This window comes from Hippocampus guttulatus, chromosome 21, assembly GCF_054856545.1.
Source record: "Hippocampus guttulatus isolate MCC_2025c chromosome 21, RoL_Hgut_1.0, whole genome shotgun sequence".
Taxonomy (NCBI): Eukaryota; Metazoa; Chordata; class Actinopteri; order Syngnathiformes; family Syngnathidae; genus Hippocampus; species Hippocampus guttulatus.
Window position 1 is genome coordinate 9,097,197 of NC_141281.1, and position 23,912 is coordinate 9,121,108.

The 23,912-nt window shown below is 45.3% G+C and overlaps 1 protein-coding gene across 3 annotated transcripts in view; it reads right to left on the reverse strand.

The window, feature by feature from the left end:
* Positions 1-459: 459 nt before the first annotated feature.
* Positions 460-23,912, reverse strand: part of LOC147187015 (A-type potassium channel modulatory protein DPP6-like) — an 83,685-nt gene continuing 60,232 nt past the window's right edge. For all 3 annotated transcript variants that reach the window (XM_086101992.1, XM_086101991.1, XM_086101990.1), the window contains exons 4-26: positions 16,844-16,938; positions 16,471-16,545; positions 16,283-16,335; positions 16,067-16,148; positions 13,005-13,125; positions 8,425-8,579; positions 7,854-7,951; positions 7,632-7,755; positions 7,483-7,521; positions 7,282-7,389; positions 6,592-6,683; positions 6,242-6,289; positions 6,037-6,155; positions 5,488-5,574; positions 4,247-4,354; positions 4,046-4,115; positions 3,663-3,857; positions 3,537-3,591; positions 3,108-3,207; positions 2,762-2,820; positions 2,591-2,663; positions 2,448-2,521; positions 460-2,357 (exon numbers count right to left, since the gene is read on the reverse strand). In XM_086101992.1, the coding sequence (XP_085958118.1) occupies positions 2,199-2,357; positions 2,448-2,521; positions 2,591-2,663; positions 2,762-2,820; positions 3,108-3,207; positions 3,537-3,591; positions 3,663-3,857; positions 4,046-4,115; positions 4,247-4,354; positions 5,488-5,574; positions 6,037-6,155; positions 6,242-6,289; positions 6,592-6,683; positions 7,282-7,389; positions 7,483-7,521; positions 7,632-7,755; positions 7,854-7,951; positions 8,425-8,579; positions 13,005-13,125; positions 16,067-16,148; positions 16,283-16,335; positions 16,471-16,545; positions 16,844-16,938 (2,189 nt within the window). In that variant the 3' untranslated portion in view covers positions 460-2,198. The remainder of the gene's footprint in view (positions 2,358-2,447; positions 2,522-2,590; positions 2,664-2,761; positions 2,821-3,107; positions 3,208-3,536; positions 3,592-3,662; positions 3,858-4,045; positions 4,116-4,246; positions 4,355-5,487; positions 5,575-6,036; positions 6,156-6,241; positions 6,290-6,591; positions 6,684-7,281; positions 7,390-7,482; positions 7,522-7,631; positions 7,756-7,853; positions 7,952-8,424; positions 8,580-13,004; positions 13,126-16,066; positions 16,149-16,282; positions 16,336-16,470; positions 16,546-16,843; positions 16,939-23,912) is intronic.

Below are 23,912 nucleotides of genomic sequence, written 5' to 3' on the forward strand. Positions count from 1 at the left end.
ATAGTCGAATGAGAATCTGAAAAAATTGGGTCTGTACCTGGATTTGTTGAACTTCTTTTGTTGCTCCGGACATATCGGCGCCGCAGAGTCCACCAAGCACTGTTGAACAAATTCCCTCCTCCCGAAAATGCCTTCGTGCTCTATGTAATGTGGGCTATCACAGAGCTGTTATTGGTTGCTGCTTCCCGGGCTCGGCGTAGCTTGGTCAAATAGCCTTGTTGACGAGCTTAGCTCGCAAATCGTCGAATATCTCCCTTCTCCCAGACTCTTCAAATTGTCTCGTAATGTCGACTGACGTTCTCCTCCTCCAAGACAGCGACCGGCCGTGGCCCAATGTGCATTATCCAATGCTTTTAAAATACCTTTGCTTTTATTTCCTTCATCTGAGCAACTCTTTTCGCGCCAGTAATTAATTCAATCCATGTTTTTTTGTGTGTGTATTTTAAAAAAAAAAGAACACAATGAAAATTATTTATTTCACCATTCGCTCCACTCCGCCTTGAAGTCAAATACAACACGTGTGAATGGCATTTTTCAAAATAAAAACAATGACATCGATTTAACAGTTTTTCTTAAATTATTTAAAGTCAGACTTAAAATGTTTCTCTTACATTATAACCTGTGTTGCATTCCCGTAAATTGTTTTGCCTTAGTATACATGGTTGTTTTTTGGGGCCAAAAACGCCTCACTGTCCACGCCTTACTATACATTTGACAGTGCGTTTTTGGCATGTATATTAAGGCGTTTTTAGCCGAAAAAAAACCCCACGACAATGTATAGTAAGGCGTTTTTTGCCGGCTAAATTGCGAGACTAATAAAGGTTTTCTTATCTTGTCTTAAAAACGCCTTCCTTTTCATTAGGTTTTTTTTCGGCAAAAAACGCCTTACTATACAAGTTTGTCTTTCTGGAGGGGGATTAAAAACATGCAGGTCATGAACACTCTCGATCAGGGGTGGCCAACCAGTCAGAGAGTAAGAGACAATTTTTTACTGTGTTACTGCAAAGAGCCACATCATACACGTGGGCGCACACGAGCATCACCGCGTTCCGCGCGTGCCCAACTATGCGCTCGTGCACATATGCACGCACGCACGCTACGATGAGCAAAAGCCGGAACGGTCTTTTGAACAATGTCTTTAACATCAGCATTGGTGTATTTGTTTCAAATATAAATTCAGACGTTTTTTTTGTTTTTTTTTAAACAAACCATGCAGACTCTGTACAGGCTAGTCTTGTGCTAATGTGACATGTAGCCGATAAAAGGGGAGGAGGGGGGGGGGGGGCATGTTGAAACAACAATTCCAGAAACATTATATCCAGCATCATTTTTCGGGTTTGAATTCAAAAGAGCTTTCAGAAATGCACTCGCTCGTTCGCACATTCACTTCCTGTTAGGACTAAAAATTGCGTCATTGTGGTTATTTCCATTTGTCGGTAAATTTTTTTGTTAATTTCGACACATCCGTGTTAGCTTTAAAGGCTAGCTGTGCTCGCTATATTTCCCTCCAAGTCTCCCACGAACGAGCGTAGCTTTGGTCTTTACGCTAAAGCTCGGCTAATAGTTTTAATTTTCGTGCACACCGTTCCTGTGATGTTATTTTTTTGACAAAATAAGGCAGTCAGGTGACAAAAGTAAGGAAATTTGTTCAAAAAAAAATAAGGTCCTCTTTTCCAAACAGTTCTTGGACTACACGGCGAAAACATGAACATTCTATGCATCTTTTCATACTCACATGGACGTTTGTGCTATATTATTTACATTGACAAAAGTCGACCAAAAAAAACAAAAAGAAACAGTCCAACATGAAAAGTTCATCACAACTTTAGAAAATCGCAAGTCCCATAAAACGCAGTTGTATCTGATTTTCAGTATAATACAAGTCCGCCAGTCTGGTTTTAAACGTCCCCTTAGCAAGCGTCAAGTCCATGTGGGAGCTCGTCCGGCGGAATATTCCAGAGTGTTTCAGCCTATCTTGGGACAATTTGGGGGGTCCGAGGACAAAATGACAGAGGATAGATGGCGGTGATCCTCAGCTGCTCTGGAGTCAGTCTGAAGTCCAATCTGCGGACGAGAACGTTGCATAAAACCGTGGATATGCGCTTGGTCCAAGATGGGCGCGGTAGCTAGCTAGTCGGGTTTTTTTCGGGGCGGGCGAGGCGGTGCGGTGGGCGGTTGGGGGTCGAAACCAGGTCAGGCTAACCCTCCTCTTCGCCGCCGTCGTCGTCGTCGTCTAGCTCGTCGTCCAAAAGTCGCTCAGGTAGCCTGAAGCACTCCTCGAAGAAGTTGACCAGCGATTGGCTGAGGTGCTGCTGGGTGGCCTCGTTGTGGATGAAGTGGCCCTCGTCCGGGTAGATCTGACGAGGACCAACAGAATTGCTCCTGCCACCGAGTGACCACACGACAAATCTATGACTCTGTGTTTTCATTTCACCGGTGCCGGTTACCTGCAAGGTGTAGTTGGCCTTCTCGTGGATGAGCTGCGCAATAAGTTTGGCCGAATGCTGGAAGTGAACTTTTTCTACGAGAGGACAAAATAGGCCAAAATTCAGCCTCTCGGTCCGGCGTCCTCAGCGCAGCCCTTTCTTACCGTCTGCCGTCGGATGGATGATGAGGAATTTCTTGTCCAGGAACTGAGCCGCTCGGTGCGCCAGGTTGGCCATCTGAGTGGGAAGTAAAATACCAAAGGACGGCAGGTGAAAAAGGAGGAAACGGGCAAAGACGACAAGAATCTTTAGCGGCGGGAATGTGGAGTGAGTACCGCGTAAGCCCGAGGATCAGGTTTGGGCATCCCCAGGTAACGCTCGGAAAAGGCGGACGCTTGAAACAAAGAAGACAGGCTTCGCATTAGCAAGTCGGGCTTCGAGCAAAGCTTAGATCTCCAAATACATTTTGTGTTTGACATTTTAAACAAGGGTTAGGGTTTCGAGTACAGTTACAAATAAGGGTGAGTGCTTTCAAATTTTTGGTTGGCTTAGGGTGAGTAGGGCTGGGGTTTAAAAATAGGGTTTTGAAACAAAGGTTAGGGTTTCAAGTAGAGGTTGCGGCCATGCTCCCAATTTGCAAGTAGAGGTCGGGTTTGGACCGGTTCGCAGAAGGAGCCTCACCATATAATTCAAAGTCTGTGACGGGCGAGAGGACGGCGCCGCATCTGGCAGGGGAGAGGTCGGCGCTCAGCAACAAGCTGGCGACGTAACCGCCGTACTCCTGAAAACAGCGCAGAGGCAACATGAACATGATGAAATTTCGAATTTCAAAATCCACCATGACACTTTTTTCTTCTGTCTGGCACTGCCAAAAGTGAAGATAAATATAAAATGTAAAAAAAAAAAAAAGTTTCCAGGAATTTGTTAGTCTTGTATTGCCCGCTTGCTGTCGCCGGAAAATGACATCACAGTCACATGACCAAATCCAGAAAACAGCTTGAATGAAATTTTGTTCATCATCCTCCGACACAAGATTAATCAGAAAGACTTTTTTTTTTTTTTTTTTTACTTGACTCCTCATTTAAATGGAAACAAAGGTTCGTTCGTTACCTTTCCGAAGACTCCCACTCGGGTCTTATCGATGTAAGGCTCCTTCAGGATAACGCTACGACAAATGCGGCAAATGTCGTCAAGCCGAGTGTCGGCGCGCCTGACGACAGTGCCGGCGCCACCTACTTGATGGCCTCGCGCTGGTCGAGCTCCTCCAGGACGCCGGGCCGCTTCTGGATGCGATGCAGCAGGTTGGTGCCCTGGAAGCCGCCGCCGCGCCCGTCGCAGCGCGCCGCCACCGCCCCGAAGCTGCTCACCAGCACCGTGGCCCAGTCCAGTTGGAAGCGCTCCGACACGCTCTGGCCACCGGGGGTGCTGTCGCTGCACGCAGGAGCAGCACAAATAAACACGGGCGGGCTGGAATGTGCCGCATCATTGCTAATAGCTACGTGACACCGTATGGTTAAAATGAAGATAGACTTTCATTGAATACATAAATTAAATTCTATGAGTGAGTTTGTATTTTTTTTTCTCCAACAAAGTCTTGTGTGTGCCTGCGCATCACTTACATGAGCAGTAGGAGAGGATAGTGCGCCGTCTCCACGAAGCCGGCAGGTTTGAGGATCTGCATCGATAAAGCTGAAAAGGCAAGATTGAGAGGAACACACCCAAATACATCAAGTAGCCCAACACAGATCCGACACATGCGCCACGCGCGCCTGTTCCTGTTGACTGAGCTTCGCCCGGCTTGAAAAGCCAACACGACGTACTGTAGTCATCGATGCTGATGTCCCGATACTCCACCGCGGGCATCTGCATGTTGGCCAGCGTCGCCCTCAGCACGTCGTTGCTCTCCAGTTTGCGCACCTCCGCCATACCTGCGCGCCACAAAACAAGGTTCCCACTCTTCCACTTGCTTTTTATTTATGGACCTTTGAAGGACTTTTGAGAGCTAATTTAGCCATTTTTAAGGACTTTTTTTCTCCATTCAGCAGGGGATTCGAGGTGGATTTAATGCGCGCTTAGCAATATGCGGGTTGAACAGAAAGCCACATCTCACAGAGCTGGTGTTCAAATCATTGCTGCCAAAGGAAGGGCACATCTATTTTTGGGGGGGCAATCAGCTAACCCTTTATTTGATATACTGCATGTCAAATTTTCAACAGGTCGGAAAATGAAAAAAACTTGAATTCATTCTCAAATAAAGTACACTAAGAACAATGTAAATTTAGAAAATATAAAACTTCTATTTATTTTCAAATAAAAATAATTCTTAAACGATTTTTATTGATTTTAGAAGCTTTTCCTGAAAATTAAGGACAATTAAGAACATAATTTTACAACTTCTTTTTAATGGATTTTTATGAACTTTAAGGACCGGTGGGAACCCTGCAAAACCCACGAAAGCCATCAGAGGAGCTTCGCCGCCGCCTCAGGGCCGAGAAACGGTTGAATGGAGTTTGAGGGGCTTCCTTTCGACAAAAGCAGTGCTTTGCCACCAACTTGGCGTATAATACTGTCGTGAGTTGAGGAGCTTCGTTTCCAGCAAAGGTAGTGTTGCGCTGCCATCTTGTAACATCTAAAGGGAGAACCAGCGTTCAAATTTGTTCTGGCGCAAGGCGACAACATCTATCTGCTTTTAGAAGATTGATGTGAAAACAAATCAGGTGCAAATGTGATGCAAACACGTCGGGGACGTTGTATTCGAGCAGCCAAAGAGCGAGACACGTGTCACGCGCGATTACAATGTGCTGATGGCGTCGGCGCACGCCGGTAATTGAATCCAAACACATCCTTGGAGAGGAGTAATCAGATTACCACAAAAGCAGCACAAACATCCACTCGCGGAAGGTCGTTGTTAATGTCGTTATTGCGCTAGTCAGATTTTCTTGGAATATGCGCCTCAAGTAACAAATACTGTTACGCGGTATATTTTCTTTCCTTCTCATCGCAAATGTGAAGCAAAATGGTGACCTCTGGTTCGACGTCTTACGTTTTCGGTCTCACTCACTCTCTCTGTCCCCCAACTCTGCATCGTCGTCTGCGTTTTCTTCGTCCACCTGCGTCTTGTAGATGGTGAAAAACGGCACATCCGGTCCTAAAGAAAGCATCACAACAAGATTTGAGACATAAGAAGTCATTTTCGGATGAATCGTGAACCAGAAGATTCCAAAGACAACTTCATCCCATTTTAGGAAAGTAGGAAGACAAGATGCCCGTCTTGAAAACAGCAAAACAAATCAATGTAGTGATGCTCTTAGCAAAATTGGGACCACGAGTCACTTTTCCACTCCGCACTGCGGCCATGATGATGCCGTGACTTTATCAAATCATTTTTACAAAGCGGCCCACCGGGAGCGGGTCGGCGTGGACCTTGTGTTACCCCGGCGGGGTGAAGGAAAGGAATTTCATCCCCTCCCCGGCGCGAGCGGGAGCCCGTGTGCCAAATGGGAGCCGCGATGTGATTTCATGTTCACCCCTATCACGCATCCGCTGGATTTGCACATATTGTATGTCGATGTATGCGGGTACGAAGTGAGCAACGCGAGCACAGTGTCACCTTGGCAGTGGAGCAGGAAGTAGCTCATATTGTGGCAGAAGGAGCCGGAGACGTAGCCGCAAGCGTCGGCCAGGCCGCACGAGAGGCAGCGGCGGTTGAACGAGCCGAACGTGTGGGCGCTGAGGAGACAAACGACGATAAATAAATAAATAAATGTCAAGCTTGACCAAGTAAAGTTGTCGTATCTCAAAATTTCAAGTGGCACCTGTAGAGATGACGACGCTTTGGGCCGTCTTCTGTACTCAGGAAGTAGCTGGAATGGGGCGGGGGGGTGGGGGGAGAGAAGGTTGTCATTCATTCAGATTTTAGACATCACCGCTTATAAAAATGACATTGTTCTCAAAATGATTAATTGGTGGTCATTTGGCCAAATTCCCTTGTAAGAGTTTGTCTCGGAATTCTTCAAACCAAAATGGCTGACTTCCCGTTTCATTTCCTGCAAGGGTCCCTGAGAGTTATTCGTCAGAGCTTTGCCGGCACATTTCGGGAAAACTTTTCTAGATTTTCTAACCCCGTGCTCTGGTCCCAACAAACGCATCGGTCGTGTGGACTCACATGAGCTGGCTTTCCTCGTTATAGGCCAGGACCTCGGTGACATCCCAGTCTCCGGACGTGATGGACTGCAGGGTGTCTGTACTGGTGTTTGGCTGCGCAAACGATATGAAACAACAACAAAACGTTCAATCGGGAGTTCGAAAACCAGGAAATAGTCACGATCCGGTCCATCAGAGACTCGGACCCGTTCGTGTCCATGAGTCTATAACAGGGGTGGGCAAACTTTTGGCTCGGGGGCCACATTGATTTCAAATATTTGACAGGTGGGCCGGGTCAGCACAAGATAAGTTACATATAAAAAACTGCATATGTTGACAGTCCATACCAAACATCAACAGAACAAAAGCATTAAAGTGTGAACATATTCTTTTTAATTTAATTTTTTTTTAATGACAAAAGTGAAACAACTTTGGTATACAGTATGTCCCTTCCGCGGTCATTACTCTCTCCCTCTTCTTCTCCCCCTCCCTCCCTGTGCTCTGCAATTTGAAGTAATTGCACCATCTGGTGTTGAAATTATGTTATTACCAGTCCAAATGAAATGAATGCAATCATTCACATCAAACCTTAATTGCGTACCAACCTTCGGCGGGCCGGATTAAAAAGATCAACGGTCCGGATCCGGCCCGCGGGCCGTAGTATGCCCACCTCTGGTCTATAACTTCCTCCGCGGGTGGCAGCGAGTCATACCTGCGAGATGGCCATGGAAATGTGGAAGAACTTTCCCCGGCCGCCTTGCGGGATGGCCCTCGTGAAAAACAGCTTGAGACCATCTTTGGAAAACAGAGGCTTCTCGTTCTACAAAGACGAGCGAATCCTCAAGTCAATCTGATGGCGCTATTTTACACGCGAAAAGGACACTCGCTCCTTCGATGATGCCGATGTTCTCACCTGCCTGTAAAGCCATCCTTCACTTTCATCCTCGTGTTTCTGTAAGAGGATGTTTTTAGAATTGTCGAGCAGCAGCAGCAGCAGCAGCAGCAGCAGCAGCAGCAGCACCCCCCCCCCCCGCTCCCTCACACACACACATCGAGGCTGACCTTGGTGCAGACCCCCGTTGTGGCCTGACAAAGCGTCAGCATGGAGATGTTCTGGGCTCGGTTGAGCCAGTTGACGGCCAGTTTGGTGGTGGTGGCCCATTTCACCATGGTCACGTAGAACTCACTGAAACGCACACCGTCAACACCCGAGTGACATGATGAATAGGATGGAGAGGAAAAAGAAAAATGGCAGCATTACACAGCTGATTTGGGATTTCGCACCTCATTCTGGCGTCATCGGGTCGCCTCATCTCGATAGTGTGAAGAGGCCCGTTCAGGTTGACCACGTATAACGTGATCACCGGGTTCTCCTCGCCCGCCTGCACGCAGCCAAATGAATTTGAGCCAAATATAACATGACTTCTTAGACCCCATGTCAAACACAAGGCCCGGGGGCCAGATGTGGCCCGCCACATTATTTTAAGTGGCCCACGAATGCTAATCAAAGATGACAACTTCCATGATGCTTGCTAAAATGCGGACCAACATTTCAAATTTCCATATCTAATAAATCAGTGACATATTGTAAACATTTTCTTGTTACCAAACCCCTCATAACAATTACTTAAATAGTTGAATAAAACTTTATTCTTTATATAGTTTCAGTCATCACGGCCCTCCAAGGGAAACGGTAACTAAAATGTGGCCCACGACAAAAATGAGTTTGACACAAATTCGCACAACCAAAACATTAACTAGAACTGAACTATGCTCAGACGGACGATTCCTTCGCATCGAAAAACGTAGAGAATCACTGAACAAACACCATTTGCGTGAAATAAAAGGAGTCAACCTTGGGGTAGTGGTACTCCTTGCCCGTCGGGTAGGGCATGCCGGTGAACATCGGAAGCTCCATTTTGGGCACCAGGGTGTCGTTGATGGTGGCGTATGCCAACCTAGCGCCATCCGGAGACCACCAGTGGGCAACATGGGAATGGAAAATCTCCTCTGAAATGAGATGGGGGGTGGGGGGGAAACGGCGTAAATGAACATGTGAAGGGAGCCAACGAGAAGGCCTTTGAATGACATGGCTGCATGCTAACATGCTAACGCTCTTGTTGTCTGACAGCTAACAAGTGACAGCCTATGATTACAAATACATTCCGTGTTGTTTCCCACCAAGCCTTAAATGTACCTCAAGTGAGGGAGTAGGAAAGCGGTGTAGCATTGAACTTACTGTCAAACTAAACATCAAACAAAAGACAGTTACATGCGACAAATTCAAACAGGTAAGAATTAAATTTTGCTAGCCTAATGCTGACATATCGCTAGCGTCAGGGCTGAAAACACCCTTATCAATTTGGTTAGTCCACGTCTGGATGTTAGCTTGAAAAAAAAATTTTTGGACCAATCTAAAGTGTAGAAAATGGCTTGCGCCCTAAGATCAACCGTTGAACAAACATGCCGTTTAACAAGTTTAAACATGAATATCAATAGTTGAAATTCAAGTGCGCCAATATCTATGTCACACTTTCCACATTAGCATTTTCATCAAGTGTGCACCCTGCTGGAAAGACTTCATCAGCAGCAAAGCCCCTCTGGACGCATATTTGTTTGACTTGCATGCAAATACGCTACGGGCTTCCAAGTGCTCGACTTAAACTGGCAACGTGTCATATATGTTGGGGGTTTTTTTTCATTTGCCCTCCCGGATTGAGCGGTCGCTCCTTCTATACCCTGGGCAACAATGAATCAATTTGCTTTTGTAAGTTTAAGAAGACTTTCATGCACCGTGTAAGATAATACGCTGTCTCCTGTAGTAACCACTGTCCCTGAAAGGGTAAAAAAACAACAACAAAAAAAACATCTTTTTCCATTCTTTAGCAATCGGCATTACAAAATGGCAAAGTTTCATGAAAATGGCGATTCCTGGGCAAAAAACTGAGAAAAAGCTTTTTTTAAAAAACATGCATTTCAACCACGTGAGGCACCACTGCCACCTACTGGTCGCTTTTTTACATGATTTAGAATGCAAATGGTGTATTCTCATTCACAGATTGCATCAGACCCTCCTTCTCTCTATGACGCAAAAAAAGACTTAGACGTACAAGTACGTCCTTAGTAAGCGGGGCCTAATTTTAAAAAGACGTACAAATACGTCTTGTGGAATGAAAGAGTTTATTAAGTGTGAAATGATCCCAAACTTAGGACATTTCTGTTTTGACAGCACTCTTTCTTTTAGGCTCCTGTTTATTGCGATGCGAGTCAGCAATACACACAATGAAATCTCGTGCCCATGATTGAAATTACCAAAAAAAAAAAAACCTACTGCAGTGCAGTAAAGCCGCAAAAAAAATCTATTTATCCATAGTTTGACACTGACATCCACGTAGACAGTATACAAGATAACATTTTGTTGTCATTGACTTCTATGTAGCACTGTCCATTCGTGTAGCTGCACGCAGTCGTCCCCATTTTGCATCTTTCACGTCACGGTTTCAAGTCTCCACATGGCTTTCCACTTGACTCCCGACCGACAAGTGCAAAGCGTCACCCTGGGCTAATTGGCTCTTTTCAAGAATGTTCTTGGCCACGCGTGGCCTCAACGGCATCTTGAAAGCACGAGCGGCACGCCTGCTCCTCACGGCCGATTTGACGTTTTGGCTCGAGTACCCTTCAGCACCGTGAGGCCGGACCCTGACGAGTGCTAATGGTGCCTCTTTGCCTTCAAGGTGATCGTCCACCGCCGCATAACAAATGCCGTCTGGCGAACGCATTCGGGCAAACGTCCAATAATCATTGCCCCAAACGCCACTGGACTCATTTCGGGCAATTAGCTGCCGGCGCTATTGTGCATTCCAATGAGGGGAAATTTGCTTGATGTGTTCAGCAGACGGCACCGCTGGCACATGTTGGACATTTTGCGAAAGACAATACTTACAGACTGAAAACATTTGATACATTTTGGTGAATATTCAAATCCATCCATTTAGTGTAGATAAGCAGAAATAATGTATTTGAAAAAGGATACATTTTACATGCACGTGGACCACATTTTAATTATTTATAAAATCAACAATCTGGCATGCCAGAAAAAAAAGACATTTGGGAATGCTGAAATTAGCCTCCAAAATATGTTTTGTGACACGAAAAGCCATCTCTGATTAAAATTGGCTGTTAACCAGTATTATCATCACCACCATCATCATCATTATTTAGGTTTTCTCCATATACTGTATATCTTTTGTGATTATTATGATTTTTTTTCCCTTGACTTCACATAAGCATTGACCTTGGACGACTGTCTGTTTTCAAACTTGGCCCTACCAGCGGCGCTCCATTGAGTGGGCGTCTTTGTTTGTGATGTAGCCGGCCAACAATTGATTTGAATAGAGCGCCGTTCCCTCCGCCTCGACTGCGGTGTTAGGAAAATCTCATTAGAGATGCTTTTGTGGGATTAGGAGTTGATACGGCGACGGTGGCGGCCTGAGTGGCGGTGCACTCTTGATTGTGTTTCCATGTCAGTTTATTAAAAATGCCTGCCGCCCCACTTCAAAGGGAGGAAATCTGAAGTTGATATCTTTACTACTTGGAAGCCGCCCGCAGGAACACAAATACCTGCGAGGCAAAAGGGACCCAAATCAAAGTCACGGCGGGTGTTTCTTTGCGTTTATCAGGCCCTAGCAGAATCTGATGAATATACATACATACACACACACACATTTTTATATATGTAATTCAAATAGCAGAAGCCCCCAAGACACTGTGTGTCCATTGCACACAACTCTTTCAATATGCTTTTCATATTTGCAGTCTCCACCTTCCACACACATACGGAAGATGAAGGCAGCGATGCAAGGGCCAAAAGATATTCAAGGCCGGGAGATTATTCGCCTACCTTTTCACCCGCCCCTTTCGGTGACAGGCAGATGCGGCTTAAAGCTTCATTTCGCCTCGGCGGCGGCCTGAGCCTCCGCTTGACCTTGGCCCCCCGGAAGAGTCTGAGTCATTGGGAGGAAAATCAGCGGCGGCCGAGTGTGAATACACAAATGGCCCGAGCTGATTCCCATTTCAAAGCGAGCATCACTAAACAGTTTTTCAGGTGAGAACGGGGAGTCTTCAGTTTTAATAAATGACATCGCCTTTCGATTGCCGCCCATTCACAACGGTCGAGCTTTGGGAAAAGGGTTTGACTCAGCGATGCAAGGATAAAAGGAGGGGATGGCTTGCATTGATTGCATTCTGTAAGTCAGGTTCAAATTAGCTCTTTGGCGTGCCCCAGGGATCTTTCCGAGAACCATTTGCATTCAGGGGTTATGCTAACAATACAGATGTCAAGCAATTCTGTCTTGGGGAAACGTGGACGACTAACCTGACAACCGAACAGTTTAAGCGTATAAGCACTACAAATTGAAACTGTTAACTTGAACCTGCCTTGAACCCTGGTTGATACCTCAAGTTGAACGCCTATAGCATATTTTGAAACTCCATGTTGAAACTCTAAACACAAGATACACTCAGCAGGATTCATGTGACATGAATGGACCTAAGAGAGAACCTCTGCGGGACTCCACATAGTTAAGAGGAGCAGCCCAATAAATTGTAGTTCTTGTTTTTTGTAGTCTAATTCACACCTTTCAGCCACATAATGGTCAAATTGAGCGGAATAAACAAACATTCAGCGCATGAATTCCCTGAAATCGAAACACTGCCATTGTATTCTCTTCCATCCCTCAGAGTAAGCAAGCGATAAACACGAAGCAGCTGCTGAGCAACCGCGGCACAGTTTGAGGCTTAAACAGCAGCGAATGAACCGTGCCCCAAAAGCACGCACTCGCTTCCTTTTAAATGTCAGCCTGAAGAACGAACTACGAGGCGCTTTCGACACGAAATTAAAAGCGGGCTAAATCCTGGCGCAGTGGGTAACCTTTGCATGGTGGCATTAAATTACATTACGCCACCAACAACGTAGCTTTTGCTTCACGACTTACAACATGTTGTACAGTGTGCACTAGTTTGTCTCCATCTTCTATCTCACTCTCTGCCACGCGGCCGTGATATTGAACCTGTCTGCTCCACTGGAGCAGAGCGTGCACTCCAAGGCCGCCCATACAAATTCATTAGCGGGATGCTAACGCGGAACCTGGCCCCTTTTTGCTTCTCTCACTCTTGTCTACTTTCTTCATCACGTACTGTTGTTGCCAGTGGTAGGAAGTAGGAGTCTACTTCAAAATATTCTTCGCACTAAAATTCGAAAGAAACAAAATTGTTTTCAGCCACCTAAGGGGGCGGACATTTTATGCAGCACCGTCCCCTGCCGTTGACGACAATGGACGTCAAAGTGCCCTCGGGCTCGCATTGCTAAAGTCACGTGACCAAACTCGGAAAACTGGTGAGTTTGCGAATCGGTGTTGTAGGCAATAAACACCTTACCTTCATACAACCAATCGCTGAGGCCGTTGAAGATGACGCCCTCCTTGCCGGAGGACACCAGACGAATGGAGCGGCTCTCCACCGTCGAGCGATAGTAGATGTTGTTCTCGAAAATGAAGATCTTCAAGAGACACAACCGAGGAGGGGTCAGGGGGTGATACACATCAGCACTCAGCGTCATGTTTCACATACAATATGAAGACAAAGGTCAGGTTTGAAACCCCAATTTAGAACCGTAACCTGTCTGAAGACCTGAATTTAAAACTTTAACCCTTTCAGGGACAGCAGTTACTACAGTGGACAGGTTTATGTTATCAAGCTTGAAACCCTAACTTGAAAATACAGCCCTGCTTAAAGCCCTAATTTGCTACCTTTAAACTGTCTTGAAACCCTAATTTGCAACCCTAGCCAAATTTACGAATCAACGGGAGGGGGGGCTGGGATTGAAAAGGTGTAAAAACGAGCGTCTGTTGTTGTCCGTAAGTCAACAGTTCGGCTCGAGTTATCGCGCCTCCTCGGCTCAACAAATCTCCCCGCGTGGAATACAGTTCCACATCTGCTCCCCCTTGTGCTCGCCGCCTTATCTCAAAATGAGAGTAAAGTCCCCCCCCCCCCCCCTACCCCATTGCTTAACATTTTCTTGGCTGCCCCCATAAATAAAAGTTGAAATCCGCACGTTGATCTCTGGTGTCAGGCAGGTTAAAAGGCCTCACATTAATGCATGTCGGCACCCCAAGGTGGATTCTCACCTGTGATAAGGTGACTGCTGCGCCACCAGGGTCAGACCCCCCCCCCCCCCCCCTTTGATGATAAGGCGTGTGCGCGCCCCACCTTGGCCTGCTCTGCATGCTGATAAGCAAACTGTGGCTTTTCATCACTGGCTCTCACCTGGTTCGATGGCTTCTAACCATTTTCAGACAATGTTGCTTGGCCTTGGTGGAGGTCTGCGCTCTCGTAAATTATATTGGACAGCTTTATTTGGATAAAAGTAGCGCTTTGGCACCATCTTGTGGCTTACTCTCACTCGAGCTCTCACTTTGTTCTTCGGTGTGACGAGGTCCCATGTGTGTCGCTACAGTGCAGCTGGAGTCGTTTTTTAGGTCGCGCCACAGGGAGAACGCCTGACCCTATTTCTGGGTAAATAGAGCAGACCTTTGATTACACTCGCAGCTACCCTGTCTTCACATTGTCCTCTTCTCGGCAAGGACAGGTTCATTAATACAGGAGGAGAATTATTAACAGCATGGCGGCGGTAGGCTGAATGGATGCAACAGAGGAGAAGCTGAGGGAAGCTCTCTTGGCCGTGTTAAGGCTTGAAATGGAGGTCAAAGTCAGGGTTCGAAGTGTTTGGAAGCCTGGTGTGAAATTTCTTAGCCTTGCTCAGTTGAAAGTTTGGATCCCTTGACAGGGCTGCATTTCAATATTAGGATTTGAAACCTCATTTCCAATTTAGGTTTCAAGCCTAGGTCAGGGTTTTGTTTTTTGGGTTTTTTCTATTAATCTGATTTACAGCCAGGCTAGGGTTAGTGTTTCCCATTTATGCTTTAAAGCCACTTTTGTCAAGCTGCAGCTGCTCTCAAACTCGACAACCTTGACGTCTGTGTGTTTTCACCATGACGATTCTGGCTTTCTAATTACCCCCCCTCCTAATTTATCATTTTTTTCTTTAAATCATGACGAGCGCCAGCCATCTCCAGGCAAAACCTATCTAGCCAGCATGCTAATTAATCTACCGACCTGATAACAAATAATTAATAGCATTGTGCTGCGGGATGTCATCAATTTCCCAGACCAAAGCTAATTACATACCGGCAAGTGCTGAAGTTTGTTTACCTGGCAAAGTCAACTTCAGCTTCAAAATGCTCCAGTAACTAACAACCATTTAAGAAAAAAAAAGAATTAAAAACCCTCCCAAAGAATCTTGAAGGGCTTTGCCGATGTGGCCTTTTTCCCCATCGTGCACTGTGCCACAGTCAATCGTTCGGCACGCTCGTAAACCGTCGCACTTTACGAGCGCGCGGGGAAGGAGAGAATATTTCTCAAGTCTTTCCGTCCACGTCGTCAATCCTTGAAAGATCGACCCTCCCCCTCGTCCCCCGAAGAAGAGGAACGGCATCCATTTTCTGTAACGCTGATCTGGAGCCAGTCCTGGCTGACTTTGGGCAAGAGGTGAGGCTACACCCTGGACTGGTTGCCAGTCAATCGCAGGCCGGCAAAATTAATAAATATAAATATGGACAATTTAGCGTATTCAATGTTTTTGGAATGAGATTGATAGAGGACACCTGAGGACACGCACGCAAACTCCACAGAGGAAGGCTAGAGCTGGAAATTTAGTTTCTGCATAATTTCTCCGGACCTCAAATAGGAATAAGCGCACACTCTGTCGGTACATCAGGAAATGGAAAAAGAAAATAACCAAGACACGCGCGGGCCAAATCCTCACAGACCCTTCATATCCTGGTCACCACCTCTTTCAGCTCCTTCCTTCAGGTAGGCAACTATGTACTTTGTGTACATAGTTGCCTACCTGAAAGTATAAACCAGCAGATATTTCAATAGCTTCTTCTCTTCTGCCATGAACTCCCTAAACAATTTGATTGCCCATTTTATTTTATTGTTGCTTGTTCTACAATACTTGGGTGGCTCATACTACCGCAGACAAATTCCTTTGGTGTTTTCGACATACTTTGCCAATAAAGATGATTCTGAAAAGAAACAACTGAACTCATTTGTCAGGGAATGAGAAGGTACTTCTCCGCCCTTTTCCACTTGGAAGTAATGTCAGAGCGGAAAACGAACTGAGATGAGCCATGCTCGTAAGCTCTCTCGGTAGTAAGCCGTTAGTGCTTGTTTCACAAATTGTAGACTCGGTAACTTTCAGAACTGGTTGCAAACGTTCAATTAGCTTAACCCTTTCAGGGACAGTGGTTGCTTATCATGTTATCACGTTACAGGGTTACGATGGTCTGTTCTAAAAGTTGTGAAATCGCGGTATACGTCGGAATGGGTCACAATCCCCCACCGACATTATTTGGAGTGAAACTGAACGTGGTCCTTACCAGTTGCTGATCCCGCGGCCCCCAGCCGGCATACTGCAACTGAGCGTTGCGCACCTCGGGCGGGTTCAAGTTCCACGTCTCCCTGAAGGCGATCAGACATTTTTAACATCAAAACATCAAAGTTGCTACCTCGACTTGAATTGCTGGTCAAATCCAAGCTTAAAAATCACAGAAAAATGCCGCTGTTTAGAAAAAAATCGTGCTGTGGTGACTTACGGCGTCTCAAGGCTGCAGATGATGTAGAAGGCCGTGTAGGAATACTGGTACACCTGGAAAAAAGCCACTTTGTTGACAAAAACACTCTATTCTATGATGAACATTTCCCACCACCACCATGAACTCATTCTGCTGCCTGGGGGGGGGCATCCGTCACGCAGCCTTAGCAAAAAAGAGGGCGAGCTCACCGGTGCCACGTTGTAGGCCAGCAGCACGTGCTTCATGTCGGGAGACACCTCGTACTTGCTGGCTTTGTACATCTCCTATACGAGAGCAATGACATCATTAAGCACGCACGCCGCCGTTTCCTTTTAAATGAAGTCTTTAAACGTCCGACGCGCCGCTGCCCCAGATGCATTCGTCTTTGCGCCTCCTCGGAGATGTTTACAGGGAAAAAGCAAGCCGAGTATTAACCGTGCGCAGCACATTTGTGAGTCGTAATATTCGGTTTAATGAAGCTTAAAAAAAAGGGTGGGGGGGGGGGGGAATATTGCTGAAGCTGCGGTAAAATTAGAATGGAATTCCTCTGGCGCCCTCTCTTCCTGTGATTGGATGACTTACAAACTTCTTGTGATGCAGCAGGATGGTCTTGTCATTATTGTCCACGTCCAAGAGGACCACATTGCCGTCGCGGTCACGGTACAGCAACTCATTATCTGCAGAGGAGAAGTGTTGTCTTTTTATATTCAGATCAGCAATAGTCAGATGCAAGGAAATGTTAAGGCATGACTCCTTCTTGTGACAAGCAAAGTCAGCCTTTTAGATCATTTTGAAGCTTCTAAATTGCTTTGCAGAATAGAACATGACATGCAAATAATTTTGGTTTTTTTTGTTTCTGGTATTTCAAAAATGTTGACACAACCAGAAAAGATTTGATTGAGGTTTGATAAATTACATTACACGTGCTGTGAAAATCGATTCATCTCTACTCCTTCCAATATTTTGCCGATTTGGGGAACATTGCGTCATCCTTCGACCAAACACAGAACGAATTTCACCTTTAAAATACGGCCTTGGGTCCAACTGAACGATCAAATGTCAGTAAAATGTAGGAGACTGGACTGTCTCAGAATTGGGTGTAATTTATTCCTTTGTTGTGTACTGTATCCAAAACCAAGGAAATTACAAAATAAATTCTGTTGGGGGGGCTATAGAATTTGTTTTGCGATTTCCTCGCTTGATTTTCTGTTTTGATGCAGTATTTTCAATTTTCGTAGTTTCATTGAACTAATCGTTAATTTATGTTTTTCGGAGGCGGTCATGAATGCCTCTCGAGTCGAACGGAAGGAGTGTAGCTCCATCTAGTGGATGCATTGTAGATTGCGTCTTATAATCCAGTGCATCATTTTAAGGCGTGCTGTGAGCTTTTCAGAAAATGGAAAACTTTTCGATGCACCTTATAGTGCGAAACATTTTGCCATTTGCCATTTATCCTCGACAAGGTTTTTTGTATGCTTATTTAAGGTGGTGAAACTTTCTAAATAGCGCACAACGGCTTTGATACGATCTCTTTAAAAAACAACTGTCAAATTTCAGGAATGTCAAAACCTTCATATAACACGGCGGCATTCTTAATATTATGACTTTCTGTCTAAAAAGAATACAGAATGTGGCCATTCTTCAAAGATTATGAATATAACCCCCCCCCCCCCAAAAAATTACTAATTGTGTAACATTACAAATTTTTACATTATGCTACGTACGCGACTTGTAAAATTACACCTGTTTATCTACATTTTTGAAAAAATAAATATTTGAATCAATCGGACGTTTGGCCACGCTGAACAATTCCTGCGCATTTGTCAAATGAAAAGCAACCGCGTAAAGCCCTCCGAGGAAGGAAGGCGCTGGAAGTTGACACTGCTTGTTCTCCTGTTTAACAAGCTTTCCACGTCCACCTCCAGTCCAGCAGCTTTCCGATGCTAAACCCCCCCCCCCTTCCCTCCCTCCAACAACTAATTAGCAGCCGGAGATTGTTATGCGGCGTGTTTGCTAGCTGCTAGCTAATTGACCATTAGAGGTGACTAAATTACCATTAGAGAGGCTTTGATTGGCAACGTGCTCGTGGGAGCAAAGGCGGATATTTTTAGATTCTGAAAAGTCCCAGGACCAACCCCGCCCTCCCCGTCACTCTCCCCATTTCCTCGTCTCCTTGTTACACAAATCCAGCAGAATACTAAGAAGCTAACAATGAGCTTATGTATCGAAAGCAGAGTGGCTTCATTATGCGACTTTGGCGTGTTCTCCCCCAAGACCTCCTTGGAGAGAGCTGGCATTAGATGGGAGAAGGAACGGAAGAAAGCGGTTATTAAAAAAGCTGTCCGCAGTAGCGACTGATGGGCAACTTTGACAGCATTCATATGGAATGCAACTTTTGAGTAGCTGTCCACTGCCGGCTGATGTGCAATTTGCAACCGCTTTCAAATCAAATGTCGAGACGGATGCTCAAGTTTCACATCGACTGTCAACGCTGATGTGTAAACTTTGCTATCATGCGCCATGTCACGTTCCAACCGCATGAACAATATTGTCGGAAAAGGAGAGATTTGCTTTTTTCAAGATGGAATGTGTCAGATGAAGAAAATATTAAAGGTAGGTGGCGTACTCTGTGCTGTAGGCAAGGTGTTATCTAGCTTCAAGATCTTTTCCATGATGTCCAAAAAAAAAAAAACCTCATTAAAACGGAAACGTAGTTACTTTTAAAATAATGAGTCAAGTAACTAAGTTACTTCTTCAAGGTAACTGTGGCAGCACAGGTAGCGACTCACGCACACTTTTGATATTAACCCTTTCAACAGCCATCCACTGAAGTGCACATCAGACTAAAACGCCTTGATGAGCTGTCCACTGCGGTGATGCATGAAAATTAACAACACAATTGTAACCATACAGTCTGGCTGATACACTTTACCTCTGAAGGTGAAACACTGTGATCTGGATTAAGATCGTTGAGATGAAGTTCCTCTTCACAAGTGCCTGTCTTTCCTCCTCTTTTCATCATGATGCAGCGACTTTCTTTCAAGATGGTTCGCCCCCGCCATCCCCCACCAAGCTGCCCTTGTCAGGCCTTCCTCCGCCTCATCACTTCAGTCCTTATCATCTCTGCATCGCCTCCCAAACTCTCCATTCTCGCTTGCACTTCAAGGCCGGCAGCTGTTTTCACACATTTTCACACTACCTGAGGCATTGCCGCTTCTCTTCCATCCATCGCTCTGCCGCTCTTTTTTTCCCCGGCGAACCTCGCCGGGGCGGCCGCGTCGGTGCCGTTTGCCACTCTGATGTATGACTCCTCACATTGGCGCTACGTCTCATTAATACGGCGTCACGCCTTGGGCCACACGCGGGAGGTCGAGCACTGCGTACCTCACGGTTGCATCAATGGGTCTTTGTGGTACTTATTCCTGTTCGGCTCATGGGATGACAATACAACATGCTTCCAGATGTGCATCAGACGCGGCGGTTTGACACGGACTCAAATCTTGACTTCAAGTGAAAAATTTAAACAAAAATTTGGAGTGGAGGGAAAAAAAAAAACGCTAGTTCCTGCACACCTCCTGGTAAGCGATGAAGCGAACCACGTTAAAAGGTGCACATAAAATAGCATTCTTCCCCCAGTTTCCACATCATTTGCGTGACGCGTCGAGGTCATAAGGAAGACGAGTGGTTGTGTATAAACGGCACGTAAAAGTCAGCGTGAATTACGCCGTCTATGCGAGCGCGCATAAAGTCAACAGCAGGACTGCGATCTTTAATCCCAGCCGTCTAATGGCACAGATGCGATTCAAAAAACACTCGACAATATCTTAAACGGCATTTATGTGTTATAAAGTAATATAAAAATAGCCTTTTTCTCCCTTTATGCGTCGAATGAAAAAAAAAAAGGTTGCAATCGATTTTTTTTTTCTGACTGTTCAAGAGCCCGAGTGGAATTTCAATTCTTTGACAAATGAGCGCGCTAAGAAATGAGCAAAAGGCATCAAATTATGAAACACATTCCAGGCTGCAGGCAATCTGCTGCCGGGACACTTTTGCCAATGTTTTTAAAATCAGGCATGTCAATCAGCCTTCACTACCTGTCATTATTTTGTTACGTGTGGCTTGGCACAAACATCTGTCTTTACGCTCATTTGGCCTGCAAAATGAGACGATCACAGAAAGACTCAGCTATAACCTTGCCGTTCTTTGTGACAATGCGGTTTACTCCTTGACAATCGCACCATGTTTTTGTAGTTCAATGAGCGCCCTCGTGTACATAAAAGCAGAAGCAAAGACTATTTCTTTGTTTTCCTGCGCGCGTCGGAGGCCGCAGTTGCCTTCCTCGTTACTTCACGCCCCCTTTCGTCTCGTTCCCTCGTGCCTGCAGACAATTGATGGCTTTCAAGTGCTTGTTGAAGGCTATTATTATGCGCTGGCAAAGCGGCGGGCCATTGTGCAAAAAAACGCATGAAAATAAGGGAAATGTGACAGGAGCGTTCCCTGCAAATACACAAAGACGAGTAAAAACGCAAATGTTCAGAAACAGTCAGTCCCAAGTAGGTCTAGGGAAGGGAAGTGAGAATGAAGAAAGAAAGGAAGTAGGAAAGGAATCGTGGTTATTTAAAAAAAAAACTCATCTGTCTAGATTTTTGGAAGAAAAACAGCTCTACTTGCATGAAATGACAACAAAAAACCCCCCCACTGGTTTTACATCTTTGTTCAAAGGCAACAATTTTCAGAGACTTCTAAAATTGTTATGAGTCACTCTGCTACAAATGTAGGACGGCTCGTTCGTGTTTATGTTCCTCCCCTTTGTGTTAAAAACAGAACATGAATATCGACAGCTTGTTTCTGTCAGATGAAACGACAGCTGCACCAATTTCGCTGCTTTTACGGGGTTTCTAAAATGAAACGTTAGCATTTGGCTAGCATCCATTCTGCCTGTCAATTCACACTTTAGCCTACTAACTCACTAACTTTAGTTAATATTTTGTTTTTGTTTTTTGACGGTTAAAAAGCACTTCTGAAAACTGGTAAAGTCAAAAGCTAAGGGGCAGAAACGGCTATGGAGGATGGCATGCGCAAGGGTAACATCTTTGTTCTTAGTAGCTAGCGTAGCGCTGAATTTGAGAGGCCCACTGATGCTTTTCCTATTCTTACGTTTGTATTTAAAAAAAATAAAATACGCCTATTGACAGCTATCAAAAGAAAGGCCATTTTTCGTCTCTTAATGGGCATTTATAAGACGGAATATTTCGGTGCCACCTTTGACTAACGCGCTTGCTCCACAACACTAAATCAGCACCGCGCGCTTAACACTTAATGTTTGTGCTAATTAGCTCTGTCTCATTGGCAAGAGAATGGCCCGTTGCGCAAAGCCATTAAGAGGTGACACTCGCGTCGTTACTTGTGTAGCGGGTAAACGAAAAGAAAGTCAATAAGATCAATGTGTTTTTTTGTTGTTGTTGTTGTTCTGTTCAACTTATCCTCAGCTGATTGCTGATAAACTCAACAATGTTGCTATTTTTTGCGATTGCCGTCCTGAAACCCCTTTCAGGTGTCACAAATCTGTCGAAGGCCTAAGTACCTTGGAAAGAAGCTTGTAGTAGGGTGTCAAAAGTCAGGTCCTAACCCGACTTTAAAGCCTTACTCCTTACTTTGAAAGCGGAGGTTATCAATTGCCTGCAGTTTTTCAACTCTTCATGGTCGGGCTTCACTTGCGTCATGAGCTACAAGGACAAAACACGCATCGTGGTTACGGGACACTGTCAAAGTCAACATTGCATTGTGGGATCCGCAGCTGGCTAAGTGCGGCACTAAACGGCTCTCGCTTGCCGTATTCAAATGGCGAGCAGCTGCTCCAGTCCCAGCGAGGCGTCCCACGGGGGTTTGGCTTTCACCTTGGCGGCGACAGAATAATGTTGATAATGCGACGTCCCTGAACTGCAATCACCTGACTGCGCAGGAGATTTATAATGATGGCCGAAGCACACGCTCGCTTGCTGGCTCGCCACGCGGATGGCGGCGAGCTGGAATTTCAGGCATCACGGCGATATTCTTTTTTTTTTCCCCTGTACTTTAGTGTGTAATTCAGGTTTGTAATTATTGTCGTAGCCAAAATATTCCTGTAGGTGGCGGTATCTTTCACGGCGTTTTTTGATTTGTAGAATAATATTTGGTTTATATTCGTGTCACTGTTCTGCTCGCCATTTCGATTTTTATGCAAAGGTTGTTTTCTCCACTTTTTGGTCAGAAACCCAATGACTAAAGAATGGAAAAAGCTAAAAACAATCATTTTTTTTCTGGTGAAAGAAGAGTCGAGAGTACTTTGCTATTTAATCACACATTCTGGAGACATAAATACATAAAATAATTTCCCACAGTATGTCCCCTTTTGGCAAGCGATTACGATGACATACCGTGTGATCAACCAAAAATAAACGACATGACATCGTCTACGAGCAACGACAGCTTCCTGGAACTGTTTTTAATTTTTATTTCTTTATCCGGCGATCTGTGATAACAAGCGATAATCCCGTTCTCGCCACGGAAACTTGCAGCAGCTGTAAAAGTCCTTGTCGCCTTATCTCAAACGTCCCTGCGATGTCTCCGCTGCCCGATAAGACATCAAAAAAAACCCTTGCTTCTCTATTATTCAAATTGACCTTTTGCGCGTCTATAATTCATTCTCTTCGAGACGAAGCGGCTTCCCGCCCTTGCTCTGCGGCTGCCTGAATATCAAGACTTTTCAAACCCGTGGAACTTGATGAGCGTGAATGCTAACATGCTAACACGTCGTACACTGTTGATAAATCATTGTGATCAAGAAAAAAACTAATAAGAGAATCGCTAAAATGTTAAGAGTCAGAGTGGGGTCAAAATGTGAGCAGTTTGTATAAACACTTTTTTTTTTTTTTTTAAACAGGAGCAGCTAACCAAATATTTACTTGGCTGTCTAATTTCACACTTGAGAGCATGTTTAGATTCAAGCAATTAACACGCATAGTTTCCATAACATCCCGTTTAAACAAAATGATCATCATTAGCGGGATGTTGTTAGTGTGCCTCGCGTTGGAACTTATTTGACCCAAAAACAATAAACGGCTAATTGGACACCTCATTTCCGAAGAAGCAGCGGTCGCAAGAACGCAAGGTATATCTTATTCTTTTGCGATAGCGACCATAAAAAGCATTCGAGTGCTTGTTTGGCGAGGAACGGATGAAGCGCAAATTCATTATTTTATCATCTCGACGTTTTACACTGCGTGATGATCGAGTGGCGCGATCACTTCATTTAGCGTCTTAATCGTGATAAGGAAAACATAAAAAGCGGCGGCCGAACGACGGTCGCCGCTCTGATAATTCCATTTTCAGCCCTTATCAGTGGAAGCTGCGAATGCCCAAAAAAAAAAAAAAAAAAAAAGGAGGCCAGGTGGTGGGGGTTAGAACGAGGCCAAATAATCCGCTGGGGGCTACATCTGCGTGTGCGCGTGGGGCGCTATGTATGCGCTGACAGCGCGACAGAAAATGTTTCACTGCTCAAATTACTCACCGCCGGCCGGTTTCAAAGCAGACTTCCTGCACCCACAAGCCGGCGAGACCCTCTCCCATGCCTACCTAACGCAAAACATACTCCATGAATGTATTCGACATC